The sequence below is a fragment of the Chionomys nivalis genome, chromosome 16 (genome assembly GCF_950005125.1).
Source record: "Chionomys nivalis chromosome 16, mChiNiv1.1, whole genome shotgun sequence".
Classification (NCBI taxonomy): domain Eukaryota; kingdom Metazoa; phylum Chordata; class Mammalia; order Rodentia; family Cricetidae; genus Chionomys; species Chionomys nivalis.
Genome location: NC_080101.1, coordinates 22,551,666 through 22,570,104, shown reverse-complemented (window position 1 = coordinate 22,570,104; position 18,439 = coordinate 22,551,666). Strand labels below are relative to the sequence as shown.

Sequence of the window (18,439 nt, the reverse complement as noted above, 5' to 3'; positions counted from 1 at the left end):
TGGACTCACCCCTACAAACACAGCTGAGCTGTCCTACCCAGCAGGAGTCCCGCCCTCTAACCACGCTGTGTCTAGTAGCATATCACAAACGGCACCCAGTGCACAACAAGCACTGGTAACTTATGCGCTATTACCTCTGTTATATCCCAATGGTGTAAAAACTGGTCCAGATCAGTAAGGTAGAGAAGCACAGGGGAAAGTGATGTCTGAATGACATGAGGAACTCCGCGAAGGTTTTGAAGCCAGGCCAACTCCTCTTTTGAAAACCCTAATGTAGGTGACAAACAGAGCCAGCTGAAAAATAAATCACAGAGCGTAATACACAACTCATAACAGCTCTTGTTACTCTTCTATTTCTGCATCTTACAGCGTCTTAAGGAATTAAATCCTAGAAACACATTAACTGCACATGCAAAGGATGTGACTTGACCCAATGTACAACACAGCAAAAAAAAAAGTGTGTGTGTGTGTGCATTAAATTCAAGAGTACTTAATTTAATATGGCTACCTGTAAGTGTGGAAAATAAGAAGCTGAGATAGTCCACATCAGTCATTAAGTGTTCATTAACCGTGTGGCTCCATCCAGAAAAGGACGATCTATAAGAAACAAAAGAACTATTACCAGTCTGTCTGTATTTTTTCTTAGAGAGTGGGGGAATGGGAAGAAGGCTAGAGTGACAGCTCAGCAGTTAAAAGCACTGACTATTCTTCCATAGGACCTGGTGAAATTCCCACATGGCAGCTCACAGCTGTCTATAATTCCAGTTCCTGGGCTCACAGCTGTCTATAATTCCAGTTCCTGGAGATCCAACACTTTCATACAGATATACATGCAGGCAAAGCACCAATACAAATAAAATTAAAAATAAATACATAAGTAAATAAATAAGCAAAACATCGAAAAAAAGTGAGGGGACTCCTGAGACTAAACCCAGGACCTCCAAATACCCTAATCCCATAATCCCAATTCTGTATTTTCCTTTATTGAAAACAAATCTAGGCTGGCAAGATTATTCAGTGTAAAAGCACCTGTCAACAAACATTATGATCTGAGTTCAATCCCTGAGACCTATATGACTTCTACAGATTGTCTTCTTCCCTCCACATGCACGCAAACACACACACACACACACACACACACACACCTTAAATAAATAAAATTTTAAATTTTAAAAGACAAATCCGGTTGCAAGTTGGGTAAAACCCATAGTATATGTTGTTTTTAACTTCATTTATAAGGACCCTAATATTGTAATTATGAAAGTTAAGAAGTACAAATATTTATAGTTATACTAAAAAGTATAACTGGCCCATATATATGATGTAGCAAAACTTCAGCACATTTCAAAATTAGACCCTCTTAAGAGTCAAGGAAGATTTTTATTTGAGTAGTGGTAGGTTCTACCATGAAGTACCTAGTTTTGTTCTGTTTTTTTACTTCATATAAAAAGGCTTATCCTTAGCATGTAAGTTTAATGAAATCTCAGCTTCAAACGGAAAGCAAAAAGGATCATAATCAGACTTTATTAAAGGGGAGGAGAGGCACTAAATAACCAAGCATTCATGTATCATTCCAATAAACGTGCAGACATCTTTGGATGTATATCACAGGAATTCAGATAGGACAGAAGGAGGGCCAAATGAGTTGATAGGAAACATCCTCTTACACCAAGTAAATACAGGAAGCAATTGTGCCACCCAGTGGCTAGAAGTAGGAAGCCCACTTCAAGTTTGACTTGGAAAAAATGACAAGCAGCACACACCCTTTACCCAAGCCACAGCACTACTAGAAGGAGCAGTATTACCAGTCATGCAAGGGAAAGAGGTAAACCAAATGTGGCCCTGGAAAAATGCACATGTACCTTCATGAAAACCTAAGACCAAGTTTCTTAGTCCAATTTCTCTCTGTTCAATGCTACAGAGAAATTTCCTTATTCATATTTTTTGAAAAAAATTATCCATAATTATATTGCCCAGTCTAACTATAAAAATGAGCAGAAACTCCAAGTGAGAAAGGCCACAGACATAACATTAGAACTTGACAGTCAACACAGTATCACTTTAGTTTTAAAGATAGCATGACATACTGTTTATCAATTGTCCCAAATACTCTTACAAGAATTTGCCACATGGCACACCTGTTCAGGACTGAGTTGTTTTCTAACTACTGTTTTATATTCTAGAATGCTATTGGTATGGGGTGGGTGTCAAATCCTAAGAAACTATAAATGGGTGGCAAAAAACAAAACAAAACAAATGCAGGCAGCAATTCTAAGTACCCCCATTAAAAGCTGAGGAAAAATGAACACAAACAATGCCTGGGTGACAGGATTTCCACAAAGGGAATAACCTAATTCTAACAAAAACAGCCGGCACCAAAACTACAAAAGTTGAATTTAATCTCTAAGCCCAGTTCATACAACAAAATAAAATTTGTCAAAGATCAAAGAAATACCTCTGGGAAAATAATCTGGCAACAGCACGCAGCATATATGGGATTAAGAAGCAAGACTTTTATTTTAGTATAGGACAGAATAAAAAAGAGTTGGTTGGTATATAATCATGGACTAGCAGAAGAGGAGACACTGAAGAAGAAAACAACCTGAAGTACTAAGACCATGTCTGAGGGAACCAAACAGATTACAACTGAAGCAGGACGGAGCCCAGGACCCAAGCCTGCACTCTATCCCCAGTCTCTCATGTGCTCTTACTGCAGGAAACCCCATTATCAGAATTGCAGATTAACCCAGTTTTCTAACTCTCATTACAAATCTCCACAGTTAAATAAAGCAAGACTGTTGAACCCACTTTTTAAAAATGCTAATAAACTTTGGAGAACCATAACTGATATTCATAAACATTAAATGTAGTTTCCTAGTCTTAACTGAATCTTAGACACTGTAGCTAAGAACACAATGTCCTCCAATGGAAACAAGTAAAAAAACAAACAAACAAACAAAAAAAAAAAACCTTCTGGTTACAGATAAAACAGCAGCATTAAAAAGAAAAAAAATATTTTAAACATTAAAGGCTTACACCAAAGTTCAGAATTTTTTTCTATTTCTAAGGAAGAAAAGCATAAAAAACTAGTCAGTGGTTCAAATTCCTAAAAATATAACCAATCTAACACACAAACACACATAAGTAAACTTAGAATTTTCAAATATAAACAAACTGAATAGCTCCCGCTAGAAAAGTGAGGCAGACAGACCATTATGAACCATACCGCCGTTAACAATAGCCAAATATAAGTTTATTTAAAGAAGCAACTGATAGCTGGGTGTGGTGGCTCATGCCTTTACTCCCAGCACTTAGGAAGCAGAGACTGGAGGGTCTCTGAGTTTGAGGCTAGCCTGATCTACAGAGAATTCCAGGACAGTCAGGGCTATAGAAAAACCCTACCTGTCCAAAAACCAAACGAACAAACAAACAAACAAAACAAACAAATGATTCACACAGTAAATTCCAGAGGGAATTTTCAACACTGGCAATATGGTTTTTTTTTTCTTTTAAAGTCAGGTGTGGTGTCTCATACAGGCCTTAAATCACAGTGCTAGGAGGCAGAGGCAGGAGAATGTTTGTGACTTCAAGGCCAGACTGGTCTATATAGTAAGTTCCAGGATACCAGAGCTATGTAGAGAGACACGGTCTCCAGGAAAAGAAAAAAAAAAAAAAAAAAAAAAAAAAACCTCCCAAAGCTAGAGGTATCCAGTTCCTCCACACAGTAAACACCTGAGCTAAAGAAGTGACGCTAGGTAGAAGAGCACTTGCCTAGCGTGTGCATAAAAATGAATTAAAGACAATCCCATCACATAAATTACACATTCCATATTTTGGGAGATAGTCAAAAAAGTTGAAAGCAAGATCTCAAAAAGATACTTATACAGCCAGGCGGTGGTGGCGCACGCCTTTAATCCCAGCACTCGGGAGGCAGAGGCAGGCGGATCTCTGGGAGTTCGAGGCCATCCTGATCTACAAGAGCTAGTTCCAGGCCAGGCTCCAAAGCTACAGAGAAACCCTGTCTCGAAAAACCAAAAAAAAAAAAAAAACTTATACACTAATATTCATAAAGCATTATTCACAGTGGCCAAATGGCAGAGACAATCCAGATGCTCATCAACAGATAAACTAAAAAATAAAAGCAGCATACATCTGATGGACTATATGTAGTCTCAGTACAGGGACAAATTTCTCATACATGTTATAATATGATAAAGCTTGAAGACAAAGTGAAATAAGCCAGACACAAAAGGAAAAATGGTATCATTAAGACATCTAGAATAGCCCAAAATAATAAAGGTAAAAAAAAGAGGTTGTCATGCAGTAAAAGGAAGAGGGAACAGGTTGGATGCTCCAGAATAAACCTAACTGTTAATGGGCATAGTGATCCATCCACCTGTAATTCCAGCACAGGCAGGGGATCCCCAGAGGAAGTGATCTAGTTCTGAATTTAACTGAAACCCTGGCTCAATAAAAAAGGTGGAAAAGCAATCAACACCAACCTCCAGACCTCACATGCCATCAGATACCCCTTCAATGCAATTACAGCACACATACACCACAAATTACACACATACACTTCACATTCATACATCCTCAGTCCAACAAAAACGGTCCACATCACAACACATAACCATCTGCAATTTTAAGTACAGGACTCTTACCGACGTGCTTTTAGTCACTTAACTACAAGCTCTATTCCAAACTACGGACACATTATCACAGAACAAGGAACTTCCATCAGCCTTGTATCAACAAACTAGCAAATAAATGAGGGATTGGGCAGTGGTGGCGCATGCCTTTAATCCCAGGACTGGGGAGGCAGAGACAGGTGGATCTTTTTGAGTTCCAGGACAGCCAGGACTATGTAGAAATATCCTAATCTCAAAAAACTAGCAAAACCAAAGAAGCTTTCTGTATTTCCATCCCATAAATCAGAAGAGAGGGAAAGACGATACACTTAATATATAGCTCACTTCACAGTGATACCTCATATACAGTATCCCAATAAGTGTGGCAGACAAACTTGAACCAAGTCTTCCCATAATGCAGCACCGACTTAACCGAGAAAGCAAATCAGCAGGCAGAGTAGGTAGAAAATACAAAAGCTGAATCAAACGCTGCTGAGACTCTGCAGGAAGAACCACCACAGCGCCTTCTTGTGGATCTAGTGGGGTAGATAAACATGAAATTTAGCTATAAAAGATACAGAAATCACAGATTAAATTATTAAAGCAGCTTGATGACTTTCAATGTGTTCAAGGCTGACAAGTTATGTTGAACTTCAATTAACAATTATATATCAAAGTTAAATGCTGGTGGTAATAAAAACGGGCTGGGGGAGGGCTCAGAGGTGAAGAAAACGTTATTGCTCTTCCAGAGGACCAGACCAGGTGGCTCACAAGTGCTAACTCCAGCCACAGGGAGATCTGAGGCCTCCAGCCTCCAAGAGGACTGTATTCACATCCATAAACCCACAAAGACTAAGAGATGACTAATGAAAACAGGGTTTCTTTTTGCGTGATGAAAACATTCTCGAATTATGTAGCAGTAATAATGGTACCACCTTAGAAAAATACTTAAGAATCTCTGAATCATACAACATTATAAAGTGGAAAAACTTACAGCACATGATTTATAACTCACTAAATGTAAGTTAAATATACTTGATACTCATGAAGAATTTTAAGATAACTTAAGAATGAAAAGACATGAAGTAGGCAGACAGGAAGAGCTCAAGCTTGAGGGGCGTGAACTTCATTCTGAGACCCTGTCCCAAACACACCTTCCAAAACAACTACAAAAACAGGTAGGGAGACTACAAAAGGCAAAAATTATTCTAATATACATAAAATGAACTTACTGTTTAACATTCTGTGTGACCAATTTAACAAAAAAAAAAAAAGGCCAACCTAAAGAACTCCCTTTGAACATTTCTTGTTGGAATAGATCAAGGCTGACCTTCACCACAAAACACTCACTCACCATAAATTCGTAGAGCAGCAGCCTGTAAGCTTTTCAGTAAGTCCTTATTTGCCTGTGTTGCCGCAGTATGAATGATATCAATCAGTTGTGTGGACAGCTCAGGGTTTCGGGAACCAAGGAGAGAAAGCTGCAATGGCAGGCCGGCTAGCCAACGGGATAGCACTCTACTTCGGTATCTTAGGAAGGCCAAGAAAGAACAGGAAAAAATTTAATTGACATTGACAAACATGAGAGGAATTACTTAAACCAAAACCAATCTTTTTTCTATTTAAATATAACAAAAGTAGTGAGATCCAAATAACACGTTTTCTTATTTCAGCATTTGAAAGCAGGTAGAACGCTAGCATCCCTTTTGTAGCAGTGGCAGTTTACCCACTCTATCAAGAAATTATATAACTTCTAAGTGAAAGGGGTACCAGTGAGGTCTATGTGAGTTGTTTATCCTGTGTTAGCTGCCATACAATATATGAGACAAACCATTGCATTTAGTAGGTTGCCACCACACAAAAGGACATCAGCCTTGCATTATCTTAAGTACGTGTAGATATGGGTATAGGTTTCTAGCACTATGAAGAGTTCTTGCTGATAAAATTTTATATTGTTTCTTGAATATAACAAGTAGACCTTAAAGACTTAATCATTCACAGACTACAAAACAACTCATTAAGAGAATAGGGGAAAACAACAAATCTTTACCTCAATCTGAAAGACCTCAGTTCTTCTTTCTGATAGATTTTACTGAAAAATTTAATTAGCAAAGTCCTAACTGGAAGAAGCAGGCCCCTCTGTTGATACAGTGCATACACAGCCTTAATAAGAACCTCTGTAGCCTCTGAGAACAGAAAGAAAACTGCATATGAACAGACATTCCTTCAACACAGTTCTTCTACTTTTTTCCTAGGCAAAAACTGATGGTTAACATAGACAGCAACAGTGTGACATACAAAAGTCAAAGCAACCAGAGACAACATTCTCACTTTTCTTAGGAACAAACGTAGGATCACAAAAACCAAGGTATTGGAAAAGTAAATGCAATGAAAACCAAATAGGAAAGCTCTGAATTGAATGGGGAAAAAAATTAGTAACTCACTTCAAAAACCTAAGTTAATTTCAAGCTAGACAGAAGAGAAGTAAGCACATCCAGGAAGGCAGACACTTTTACCAAACACCTTCAGAAGGGCCCCACCCAAGAAAAAAGCACTTCCAGCCACAGCCCCAGGGCTCAAGCAGACTGCTTTATACTACTTAGACTTGCAATGGCTTGGACGTGAGCAGCGCAACCACACGGAGTGATGGCAGTCATTTATGGAGCTCCTCTCCTGCACACCTACCTCTGTCTGGCTGCATCTGTATCAGCCTCCAAGAGACGCCAAGCAATCTGTTCAGTTGTTTACTGTTCAGCCTAACACCACCTTTAAGGGTCTCGGTCACAAATTTCCTTATTGTTTCTATCCAACTGGAATCATTCTGCAAAGTTGAGGCATTTGCCAGCGAGACCATGATATCAGACAGCGTTAAATTCAGTAAAAGATGATCTACATTATTGGAGAGAACCGTGCAATGCTTCATGCTAAAACAAAAAACATACATAGAGATCTATAAACCACACCTGCTTGCAGACACTTCAATAGTCCTAACAGTGGATAAAAGGGTTTCCTTGTAGAATTTACAATTTCCAAGAAGACGAAATACCAGGAAACTTTAAAATAGTTCTGCAAATAAAACTATCCTATGGAATCAAGGTTATATTTAAAAAGAAAAAAAAAATCACAGCATCTATAGCTCTGGTCATTACTGAGTTACTATTACAAGAAGGGCAACTGGTGATACCTAGCACTATACTGGAATCTTAGACTTTCTACAAGGCTTGATAAAACCTGAATTTTTAAAGCAAGTAATTGTATTTGGTGGAACATTACAGTAATACTGATTTTTACTTAACTTCAAACTAATCATCGGTTTTAGAAGAACCACAAGGGCAACGTATTCTACACAGTAAGTTCTGGACCACGGCTACATCGTGAGATTCTGTCTCCTAACTAAAGAAACATTAAAAAATTTACAAAGAAAATTCATCCAGGTTTAATCAAATCATCCAATTTTGTAATTCATATAAAAATATTAAAATAGTTTCATTTCTTTTAGCCAAGTAAACTCATACCTGCCGAAGTTTCAAAAAATTACAATATACCTCTAAGCAGAGTATTTTAATAAAATTAAAGTTGCAACTTAGAATATATTCATCTCAGATTATATAATATTAGAGGCTATTCTGTTTAGAAAAACATTAGCTATAATGATAACTATCTCAAAATAATCCAAATAAATAAAGGAAAGGACAACCCTAGGTCAGGCTTAAGCACGGACAAGTAGTAAATTACCGTACACACACAAGTATAGAAATTAGGCCTGGTACTACTTAGCATCAATTGCAAGGCTAGAAATGACAAACCTGAAAGAGAAAAATGGCACTAAATGACAAGTGCTTTTGGTCATGGTGTTTAATCATAGCAATAGTAAACCTACCTAGGACAGCAGGAGAATCAGTAGTTCAAGGCTATTCTTAGCTACATAGAGTTACAGCCTTGGCTACTTGTCTCAAAGAGAAACAAAACAAACAAAAGTAACATTTAAATTATGAGTCAACTGACAGATGACTTCCTAACACAGCATTGAAACCAGGAGACCATGAAGTGTTACAGTGTACACATATAAAGAAACCTAGAATCATACACTCTACTAAAACCATTCTTCAGAAATGGAGAAATGGTTCAGAAGGTAAGAATATTTGCTGGGCAAGAACCCATGTATAAATCCAAGTATGTAATGGAACAACTGCCTGTAACCCTAGTATTGTAATTAAGAAGAGCAAGACCACTGGGGCTTGCTGACCACCATCTACCTCCACATTCCTTTAGAGACCCTACCATGGCCTTAAGTATCTGCTTAAAATCTTTAAATATGTTCACGGCTAGAGTTTAGACTTGGATTTGATAGACAATATCATAAAAATGAACCAACTGAACCCATGAATTTGAGGAGAACATGGTAGAAAATAAGGTACAGCATGACCTCTTTTTTTTTTTTTTTTTTTTTTCTGATTTTTCGAGACAGGGTTTCTCCGTAGCTTTTGGTTCCTGTCCTGGAACTAGCTCTTGCAGACCAGGCTGGCCTCGAACTCACAGAGATTCGCCTGCCTCTGCCTCCCGAGTGCTGGGATTAAAGGCGTGCACCACCACCCGGCTAGAGCATGACCTCTTGAACTGCCTCAAGATCACATACCTACACACATACACATATGTAGATATAGCATACATACACAACCTCAAAATAGAGAAATGGTACTTTTATTTTTAAAAAAAAAAAAAGAGGGAGAGAAGGGAGAGAGAGGGAGAGGGAGAGGGAGAGGGAGAGGGAGAGGGAGAGAGAGAGAGAGAGAGAGAGAGAGAGAGAGAGAGAGAGAGAGAGAGAGAGAGAGAATGGGGGGGGGCTCAGAGATTAAGAGCACTGGCTGCTATTCCAGAGAACCTAGGTTCAATTCTCAACACCCACATGGTGGCTAACAACAACCTCTAGCTCCAGCCCCAGGGGACATAACACCCTCTCCCGCCCTCTGTGGGCACTGAATGTACATGGTACATAGATAAATGTACAGGCAAAACACCCATTCACATAAAAATACATAAATTATTTTAAATGATCCCAGATATAATAACAGAAACTTTAAAAACAAACAAAAAGGTAGAAAATGTAAGCTTCAAATTTGGAAGATACCCGAAATGCCAATTTTTAATTGAAAGCACAAATTTAATCATTAGCAATTAATGTCCTTTGTTCTCTTCAAATTCATAGGTTCACTTGGTTCATCTTTATGAAATTGTCTAAATATAGCCTTGAACATATTCCAAGATCCTAAGTAGAAAAGATCATGAACACAGAATCCTACATTATTGTTTTTCACTTTTATAAAGCTTACTTTATAAAAAGGCTAAAATAATAAACTGTAAAAAGAAATGATATCATTCCAGGCAAGACCACACAGGATGACATCACACAGGAAAGCAAGCAATTTAAAACCCATGAATTGAGGGCTGGAAAGACGTTCAGTGGTTAAGAACACTTGCTGTTCTAGCAGAGAACACCGGAGTTGGTCTCCAGTACAGGGTTGCTCACAACCCTCTGAACCAGTTCTTAGGCATCGGACACCCTCTTCTGATCACCATGGGTCATAACACACACATGCACACACTACTTACATGTAAGCAAAATACTCACATGCATAAAATAAGCCTTTTAAAGGGTTATTTTAAAGTCTGTTTCTTTCTGAAACTCTCCATTTAATATTTCCAACTGCACTTAATAGAAATAATGAATGGACTACAGGCAAGCAGGACTATTGAACATGTAATAAATCTTTAATAAGTAGCCTCTTATGCTGTTTCAGATGATATGGAGGGGTTATGTGTGAGGTGTTATGTATGTATGTGGTGTGAGCATGTCTACAGGTACCCACACATATGTGCACATGGAGGCCCGAGGTCAACATCAAGTGTCTTTCCTCGATGGTCCTCTAGTATGTTTTGCGTTTTTTGTTTTTTAATTGATTATAGTGTGGATGTGTGTGGGCGTATAGATGCCACACTGGTGAAGGTCAGGGGACAACCTGGAGGAGTCTAGTCTCACCTACCGGTTAGGTTCCAGAGATCTAACTCAGGCAGCCAGGCCTTTTCCCACTGAGTCATCTCTGTCTGGGCCCTATACCTTTCTTTTGGGGGCAGGATCTTTCACTGAACCTAAAACCCCATGGAATCAGCTCCAACTAGACCCTGACATACTTGCTTAGGATTTACAATCACATCATTAAGAAAAGAAAGAATGTACCCTAAAATACTTTTTCTCTATTACAACACCCTGAAAGACCTGGATAAATCCAGACCGCTCTAGCAGGAAGAGAAGAGCCAAAATTCTAGGATTACCCGGTTCAGTGACTGTGTTTCAGGAACTAGCTGAAGATAAAATTAGATTGTAATCTTGAGAATAATCTTGAGAAACAGGGAGTTACCCTTTGTGATTATACTGGTATTTTCAGAATTTTCAATGAACACTAGTATTTTCGGAATTTTCCAATGATGTCCTCCCTACCCCCTTTGGATTACCGTGCTGTGGTTTCTTCCTTTAAATACCCCTTCTCCCAGCTACTCAGGGTCGAACTCCTCCCCTGTGTGGGTTATGAGTTTCAGCCCCAGTGCACTGGTTCCTGTCATGTCAAATAAACCTCTAAACCTTGTGTGATTCCAGCAAGGATGGTGCTTGTGAGTTACTGGGGGGGGGGGTCTCCCTACACTGGGGATCTTTCACCTGCTCAAATAGCCTCAGTGTTTCTCCATCCGCTCTCTGCCCTATATTTAAGAATGTTTGGACAGATCTTAAGTTCCCTTTCAAAGTGTTTGCTCATCTGGGGCAATTACAATTTTACTATTCCAGCTTGTATGAACGTGTCAAGTTTTATTACATAACCCATTTTCACATACATCTGTTCTCATCTAAAGTAGAGACTTTAAATATTTTCTAGTCTTAATTATTTTTAAACTCCACCCTTTCTGATTTTCTTTAGGATAATAAAAGTTTCATTGTGGGGGCCCACAGATGTGAGCCTGCTCCACCTTAACTAAAGGTCAGAGAGTTTGAGCTCATTGTTCTTTCAAAGCTGTTGATTGGAGGTGTGGCTACAAACAAGAGATCCTGACCTAGGGTGTGGTTACTTAATGTTTTGGACATTAAGATGGCCCACAGAGAGCCGCTCCAACCTGACCAAAAGTCAGAGAATTCAAACCTATTCCCGCTCCTTCATTTTAAAATGGGAGTGGCTGCCTACGCTTGGTCTAGGGTGTATTCATTGCCTATCCTGCCCAAAACATCAAAATGCATAACTCAGGAAATAGTGACTTGATGTCTCAAGTATTGAAGCAATAACTGTTCTGGTTGTCCTTTGTGCCATGTTAAAGCAGTCTTTGCTTCCTTCCCCCCTTTTTGTATTGGCGTATATAAGCGGAAGGAAAATAAACGCAAGGGGATTCAGTATTCACCGGGTTGCCCTCCCGGTACTATCCTATGTCTCTGTATCTCTTTTGTATCTCTGTCTATCCTACCTAACATTTCTAATCCACACGCCCATACCCTGGAACGTATGAACCTGTCAAGGTTGGAACCAACAGACGTCACCAATGTGTGGCTTACAACATTTCATTATCGGTGTCCTGATGTACATATGAGAACAAATGGATGGACTTTAATAAGCTATCTGCCGCAGCAATTTTTATTCAATTTATGAAACCTGACATGCCTATGGCAAAATCTATACAGACTTATAAAAACAGGGCAAACTGCTAGTCCTAAAGCTTACAGTGATTGTTCAAGATATGTTCAAGATAAGCCTTCCTTTGCTAGTTTTCATTTTCATAAAGATTCTGATACAAATGTCTTACAATATTTAAAGTTGCAAGTTATAGTTATTCTTTAATAATTATAGGATATAAAGCATTTTAAGCCCAGAGTAGAAAACAATTGCAATACCTTTTGTTTATCTCTTTCTTTCGTTGCTTGGTTATTTCTTTTAAGGCATATGGAAAATGGCTCATAAAATGATGTTTGAAGTCAGTAAGATAATTCTTTCGAAGCCATGATTCCTATTGAAATAAAGGTTAAGATTAGAAAATACACAAGACAAAATAAAAACTAAGACTTGGGCAGAAACTGACCATTTCAATAGCTATTCAAGTCCATCGTGAGACTTCTGCTAATGCTGTAGTACAAACATAGCATTTTACATCAGACAGAGCAGCCACTTTTATACACAATTAAATGAGATTTAAGAATTCCCAATTTTAATCATTAATTTAATATTTCCTAAGTATGTCCTCTATGCTCTATACATAAGACCATTCCCCCAGAAACTGTTTCTACTCTTTCATTAAGTTACATTTTCAAATAACTTATTATCTTCAGAGTACTTCCTGAACTCTGTGTTCCCCACCACCTGTTTCCAATATATGTTTTTAACATCCTACTTCACCGTCTTTATTCCTAGTATTAGCACTCCATACCGTTTACCATTGATGCTATCAGAAGGTATGCACCATTAACAAGAACCTTATCAATAATGCTTACACCCTTGTTTTCCAATTTCAGAAGAGCAGGGCAGTACTCAAGACTTCTGAAACGGTAGAATTATTCCTTATGTATGCTATCTAATACAGCAGTCATCTCTCTCATTGAGCTATCAGGTACTTTTACAGCTAGTGTTCGTCCACAAGTGCCAAGAGCAAAGGAAAAGCGGCCAATATAACTGAGGAATATGTGCTGTATAGAGTGTGCATGCTTATGTAGGGCCAGAGGTCTATCTCAAGTGTTCTTCCTCAGGAGCTATTTTTGTGTTTCAAAACAGGTATCTCATTGGCCTGGAGCTCACCAAATAGGCTAGGGTGCCTGGCTGGCAAACCAAGGAATCCACCTATCTTTACTGCCCCAGCAATGGGGTTCTAAATGCATGTGTCACAATGTCCAGCATTTACATGGGCGCGGATATAAAACTCAGATCACTGTATCTGAGCAGCAAGCACTTTATCCACTAAGCTCTTTCTCCAGTCCTGGAATTATTTTTAAGACCAGTTTTACTACATAACCCAGGCTGGTCTAGAATTTGAAATCCTCTTGCCTTCATCTCTTGAATGCTGGTTGAGATGGCTAATTTTTAAGTCAACAACACAACCTGTAGTCATCTAAGAGGAAACCTCAATTTAAAAAATGTCTCTGTAAGGTCAGGCTATAGGCAAGCTGGCAGGACATTTTAACTAGTGATTGATATGGGAGGGTCCAGCCCATTGTGGATGGTGCCACCCTTGAGCAAGTGGCCCTGAGTTCTATTAAGAAACAGGTTTAGCAAGACATAAGAAGCAAGCCAGGAAGCAGTACTCTTCCATGGCTTCTACATCAGCTCCAGCCTCCAAGCCTCTATCCTGTTTGAGTTCCTATCCTGAATTCCTCCAATGAACAGCTAGAACTGTAAGCACAATAAACCCCTTTTCCCTAAATTGCTTTTGGTGGTTGTATTTTATCAGAACAATAAATACCCTCAGACACTGGGACTACAAGCATATTCCACCATACCTAGCTTGAATTTAAATTGTAATGAACTTAAGCAAATACATATATGGAAAAAGAGAAAAAAAGATATGTCACTCTTCCGGCGTTTGGGCATACATGGAGGCAAAATGTTGTATACACAATAAATAAATAAATCTTTAAAAAAAATAAAAAATAAAATCACAACCCCCCCCTTAAGATTTTTGCTTTAATTACTTGTATGTGTGGGTGTCTGAGTGTAATCTATAAACAAGTGCAGGTGCCCATTAGGCCAAAGGCTTTAAATTTCCTCAAGTTAGAGTTACAGGCATCTGGAGAGGAATTGAGACCCACTCAACATAGGCAAAAGGAACCAAACTAATGGCCTCAGCACTATGTACTCAAAGAGTTAGATGGTTCAGTGGTTAAAAACCTGGATTTAATTCCCTGCACCCACATGGGAGCTCACAACCACCTGGAACTTCAGTTACAGAGATCCAAAGCCCTCTCCACGCTTATGCAGGTATCAGGCAAACGCTTATACACATATAATAAAAACTAACATTAGAGAGGAAGCAAAGAGCAGTAATCATTTTTAACTACTGAACCATCTCTCTGACCCTATTCATATCAGTTTTATACAATATCTCATTCAACAGTTTATAGACTTAAAAACTTAAAAAGATTCCCATATAAATGAAATGCTACTAGACAGTCCTGTAATGATAAAAGCTATATAAAGCATATTATTTTAAATGTCCATTAAGACTGGAAACTAACACAATTAGTGAATTTACAAAAGTATTTAAAGTGAAAAAATACTAGCCCATATTAAATATCATAATTTCTATTTTTCTCAAGTCTTTTAGATAAAAACCATGACTTGGTGAGTTTCATCCTAATAAACCCATTTTAAGTAGAAAATACCTTAAATTGAAATGCATTTAATAGAACTAATTAACAATCAAAATTTGGCCTAGTCTACCTTAAATATATTCAGTATACTTATATTATTACCCTATGGTTTAACAAAGGCTGTCTTCCAGTGAAGCAGTACTACCTCACAGAATGTATTCAACACATAAATGTGAAAAATATCACTGGGCAGATAAGTTTTAATACCATTCTAAATCAAAAAATTTCAAGTTGTATCACTTTAAATCAAGAATTTCTATAGATCCATTAAAATTACAAATACAGACTTTTCTAAGCTCTATACACTACTGTGCGCCCATACCACAAGTTGCCATAATAACCAAGCTTTGCTTTCCCAGTGTAACACACTATACTCTTTTTATTTTATTCAGTTATATGTTTTTCTCTGCTCCCCTCCCTGCCTCTCCCCTCCTCATGCACTATACTCTTAACCCATTAGTTTGTTGCTAACATGTACAGTGTCTTGCTCATAGGACAAGTATAATCAATAAGATGCTATCCTAGTTGTAAAAGCAATTTTAAAACATTCCTGCAGATAATGATGGACTAGCAATAACAGAACAAGCCCTTTAAGCACATCTTAGCACAAATATATAATGCTTTTCAAAAACTCTATCCTTAGTTTTACCTTACACAGCAGAAAGGCTCATCCTAATCTTTACCTCAAAATAAAAAGACTAAAATGAAAACAAAAGACATACCTCCTCAGTGTTGCATATATATAGGTAACTTTAAAAGGCATTCATATAAGTCTAGCCAAGTCTTTGCAAGAGCTCTTCTGTAGAAGAGATGCCTCGTGCTTTAAAGCAGTGCCTGTGAGGACTAGCACGGTAACTTAGCACACTTGATCTCACAGCGCTGTTCCTCCATACCAACACTACACACATACAGCATACTCCATTACCATCACCATGACTTCAGTGCAGCCTTCCACTGCTGCATCTGATAACACAACCAAAGTACCTAAATAACACTTAAGCAACTTTTCAATCCCACAAGCATCACTGGTTTTGTTTTTTATTTTTTTCAGAGACAGAATTTCACTCTGTAGTCCCAGCTGGCCTGGACCTCACCATGTAGACCAGGTTGTCCTCGAACTCAAAAGATCTGCCTCCCCCTACCTCCTTATCTGGTCTATGAGCAACACATTTTAATATTACTGTGAAATCACTTCTAATAAAACCAAATACATATGAAAAAATTGTTACACATTTCAATGAAAAAATTAATTATATCCAGCTAATAACCTCAAAAAAAATTTGTTATACACTTCAATGAAAAATATTGAAATCTAGATAAGAACTTTGTAGAATATTTTAATTTATACTTTCATGCAAAAAAAAAATTTAAAAAAGGGCTGGAGAGATGGCTCAGTGGTTAAGAGCATTGCCTGCTCTTCCAAAGGTCCTGAGTTCAATTCCCAGCAACCACATGGTGGCTCACAACCATCTGTAATGAGGTCTGGTGCCCTCTTCTGACCTGCAGACATACACACAGACAGAATATTGTATACATAATAAATAAATAAAATAATAAAAAAAATTAAAAAAGGAAACAAGTTTACAATTAAACTGTGGGTAGTCTTTGGAGAACCCATATTCAATCTGTAATAAGCCGATTTCTAATCTCAACTATGATAAAAGGCATTACTGATGGAATAATAAAGAACCCATTAGTTCTCACCAACGTATGGGTTTCATCCTGCTGCTTTGAGAGTTTCCACAGCAGGGAAATGACATTCAGGACTTGCTGCATAACCTGTAGAGGCTCTCGCTCTACACCATTTCCAACAGAAGCAGCTAGCTGTGGAGGCGAAGCTTCAACCCAGCATTCAATTAATAATGGGATTATTATCTCAATGAATCCTTTCAGATTTTCAGTGGATGACAGGTCTTCATCCACAGCACCTACAGTTCCCACGTACCTAAAAGGGAAAGGTTAAGAATGGAAAAAGTTAATGATTTCATAATGTGTTGTCCACTGCTTAATTTAAATATAAAATACAGTAAAATGAGGCACCATTAACTATCAGTTACACTGATCAAAACTGGTAAGAAAAACAAAATACTAAAACAACAAAGCCATCAGCCATTTTTAAGTTTTACTTCTATTAGGCTTTGGCTACAAATGAAAACATACTTTTAAATGACTCCTGCCACTGGCAGTCATCTAATAACTCATCATGAATAACTACATGAAAATTATGAAAGACAAGGATTATGTCTTCCCACCATTAGCCATTAATGGTCAGTAGTTAAAATTTAATATAGGAAAACTGAGTGTGGACATAACTGAAATCCTTACCGTAGCCTGAACTGTGAACTGACATTTGGCTGTGAACCCCCATTTTCATAAACCTGGATCTGTTGCTGGTCGCTGGCATGATCCTTCCAGTTGATAAAAATGGAGTTGCTAGAGGCATGGGGAGTTTCTTTTTGTTCCTGAAGTCCTTCACTTTCTCTCAACCTACTGGATCCATCTGCCAAGGCCTGAAGGAATTTACTGAGTCTCACTAAGACTTTCAGCCTCCACTGCTGAGAAGTGACTCTCCGATTAGGATTTACAGAAAGTATCCAGGACTGGGATCTGTCTCTATTTACCAGTCCTTTGGACAGCTGCTGATGAGAAATGAGTTCTACAAAATTCTTAAGCAATATACTGCTACGGCCAGTAATGAGAGCTGGGTAATTTTCCAGCAGAATGTCCAAAACTTTTAAAGAGTCCTCCTGAATTCCTTCAGTAATGTGAGTCATGGCACTAGAGAGATGGGCACTTACCAAAGGAAAAAATGGAGAAATATGTTCAGTTCGTATTTTGGGGGCCAGGAATTGAAGAAGCTGAACTGCTGCTAACCGTACATTAGCATCTCTATCTGTAAACACAGCAGTCACTTCACTGACTATGTTTGAAAGGTGTGCATCAATTATAAATGGGTACTGAGACAAAAGGTCTTTGAGTCCAAGAAGAGCACCCTGTTTAACACCAGGATTATAGTGATGCATCTGAGACAGCAAATCCTAGGAAGAAAAGGCAGGTTTTAGGTGTGGACATTACTAGGCATGGCTTTAATGGAAACACATCAACTAAAACTAGCTAAGCTGAATTCCCTGTGCAAAGTATCAATCTGTATTTTTAAATGTTGATTAGCTTTTATTAAGATCAGAAACATTCTTACTGCAGACCTACTAGGTTCCAAACATTCTATTTATCCTTTTCAAACTTAACAAAATCTTCCTGCACACTTTCACAGGGTGTATTTTATTCAGAGGATAATACTTGGTAACTTTATACTCCCAAGACATCCCTCATAATACATATATAGATAATTCCAAAATCTTATGAAATCTGAAGCACAGCACCGTTCTGGTACCATGCACTCCACAAAAGAGACACTTAC

The 18,439-nt window shown here is 38.1% G+C and overlaps 1 protein-coding gene across 3 annotated transcripts in view; it reads right to left on the bottom strand.

Annotated features, from left to right (window-relative positions):
* The window catches only part of Tex10 (testis expressed 10), a 33,553-nt gene that overhangs the window by 11,549 nt on the left and 3,565 nt on the right, over positions 1–18,439 (bottom strand). For 2 of the 3 annotated variants that reach the window (XM_057791112.1, XM_057791113.1), the window contains exons 3-11: positions 17,347–18,059; positions 16,726–16,966; positions 12,559–12,671; positions 7,317–7,555; positions 6,682–6,817; positions 5,986–6,161; positions 4,990–5,167; positions 509–597; positions 135–268 (exon numbers count right to left, since the gene is read on the bottom strand). In XM_057791112.1, the coding sequence (XP_057647095.1) occupies positions 135–268; positions 509–597; positions 4,990–5,167; positions 5,986–6,161; positions 6,682–6,817; positions 7,317–7,555; positions 12,559–12,671; positions 16,726–16,966; positions 17,347–18,059 (2,019 nt within the window). Of the gene's footprint in view, positions 1–134; positions 269–508; positions 598–4,989; positions 5,168–5,985; positions 6,162–6,681; positions 6,818–7,316; positions 7,556–12,558; positions 12,672–16,725; positions 16,967–17,346; positions 18,060–18,439 lie in introns of those variants that run through there. The other variant, XM_057791114.1, reaches the window with a different exon arrangement.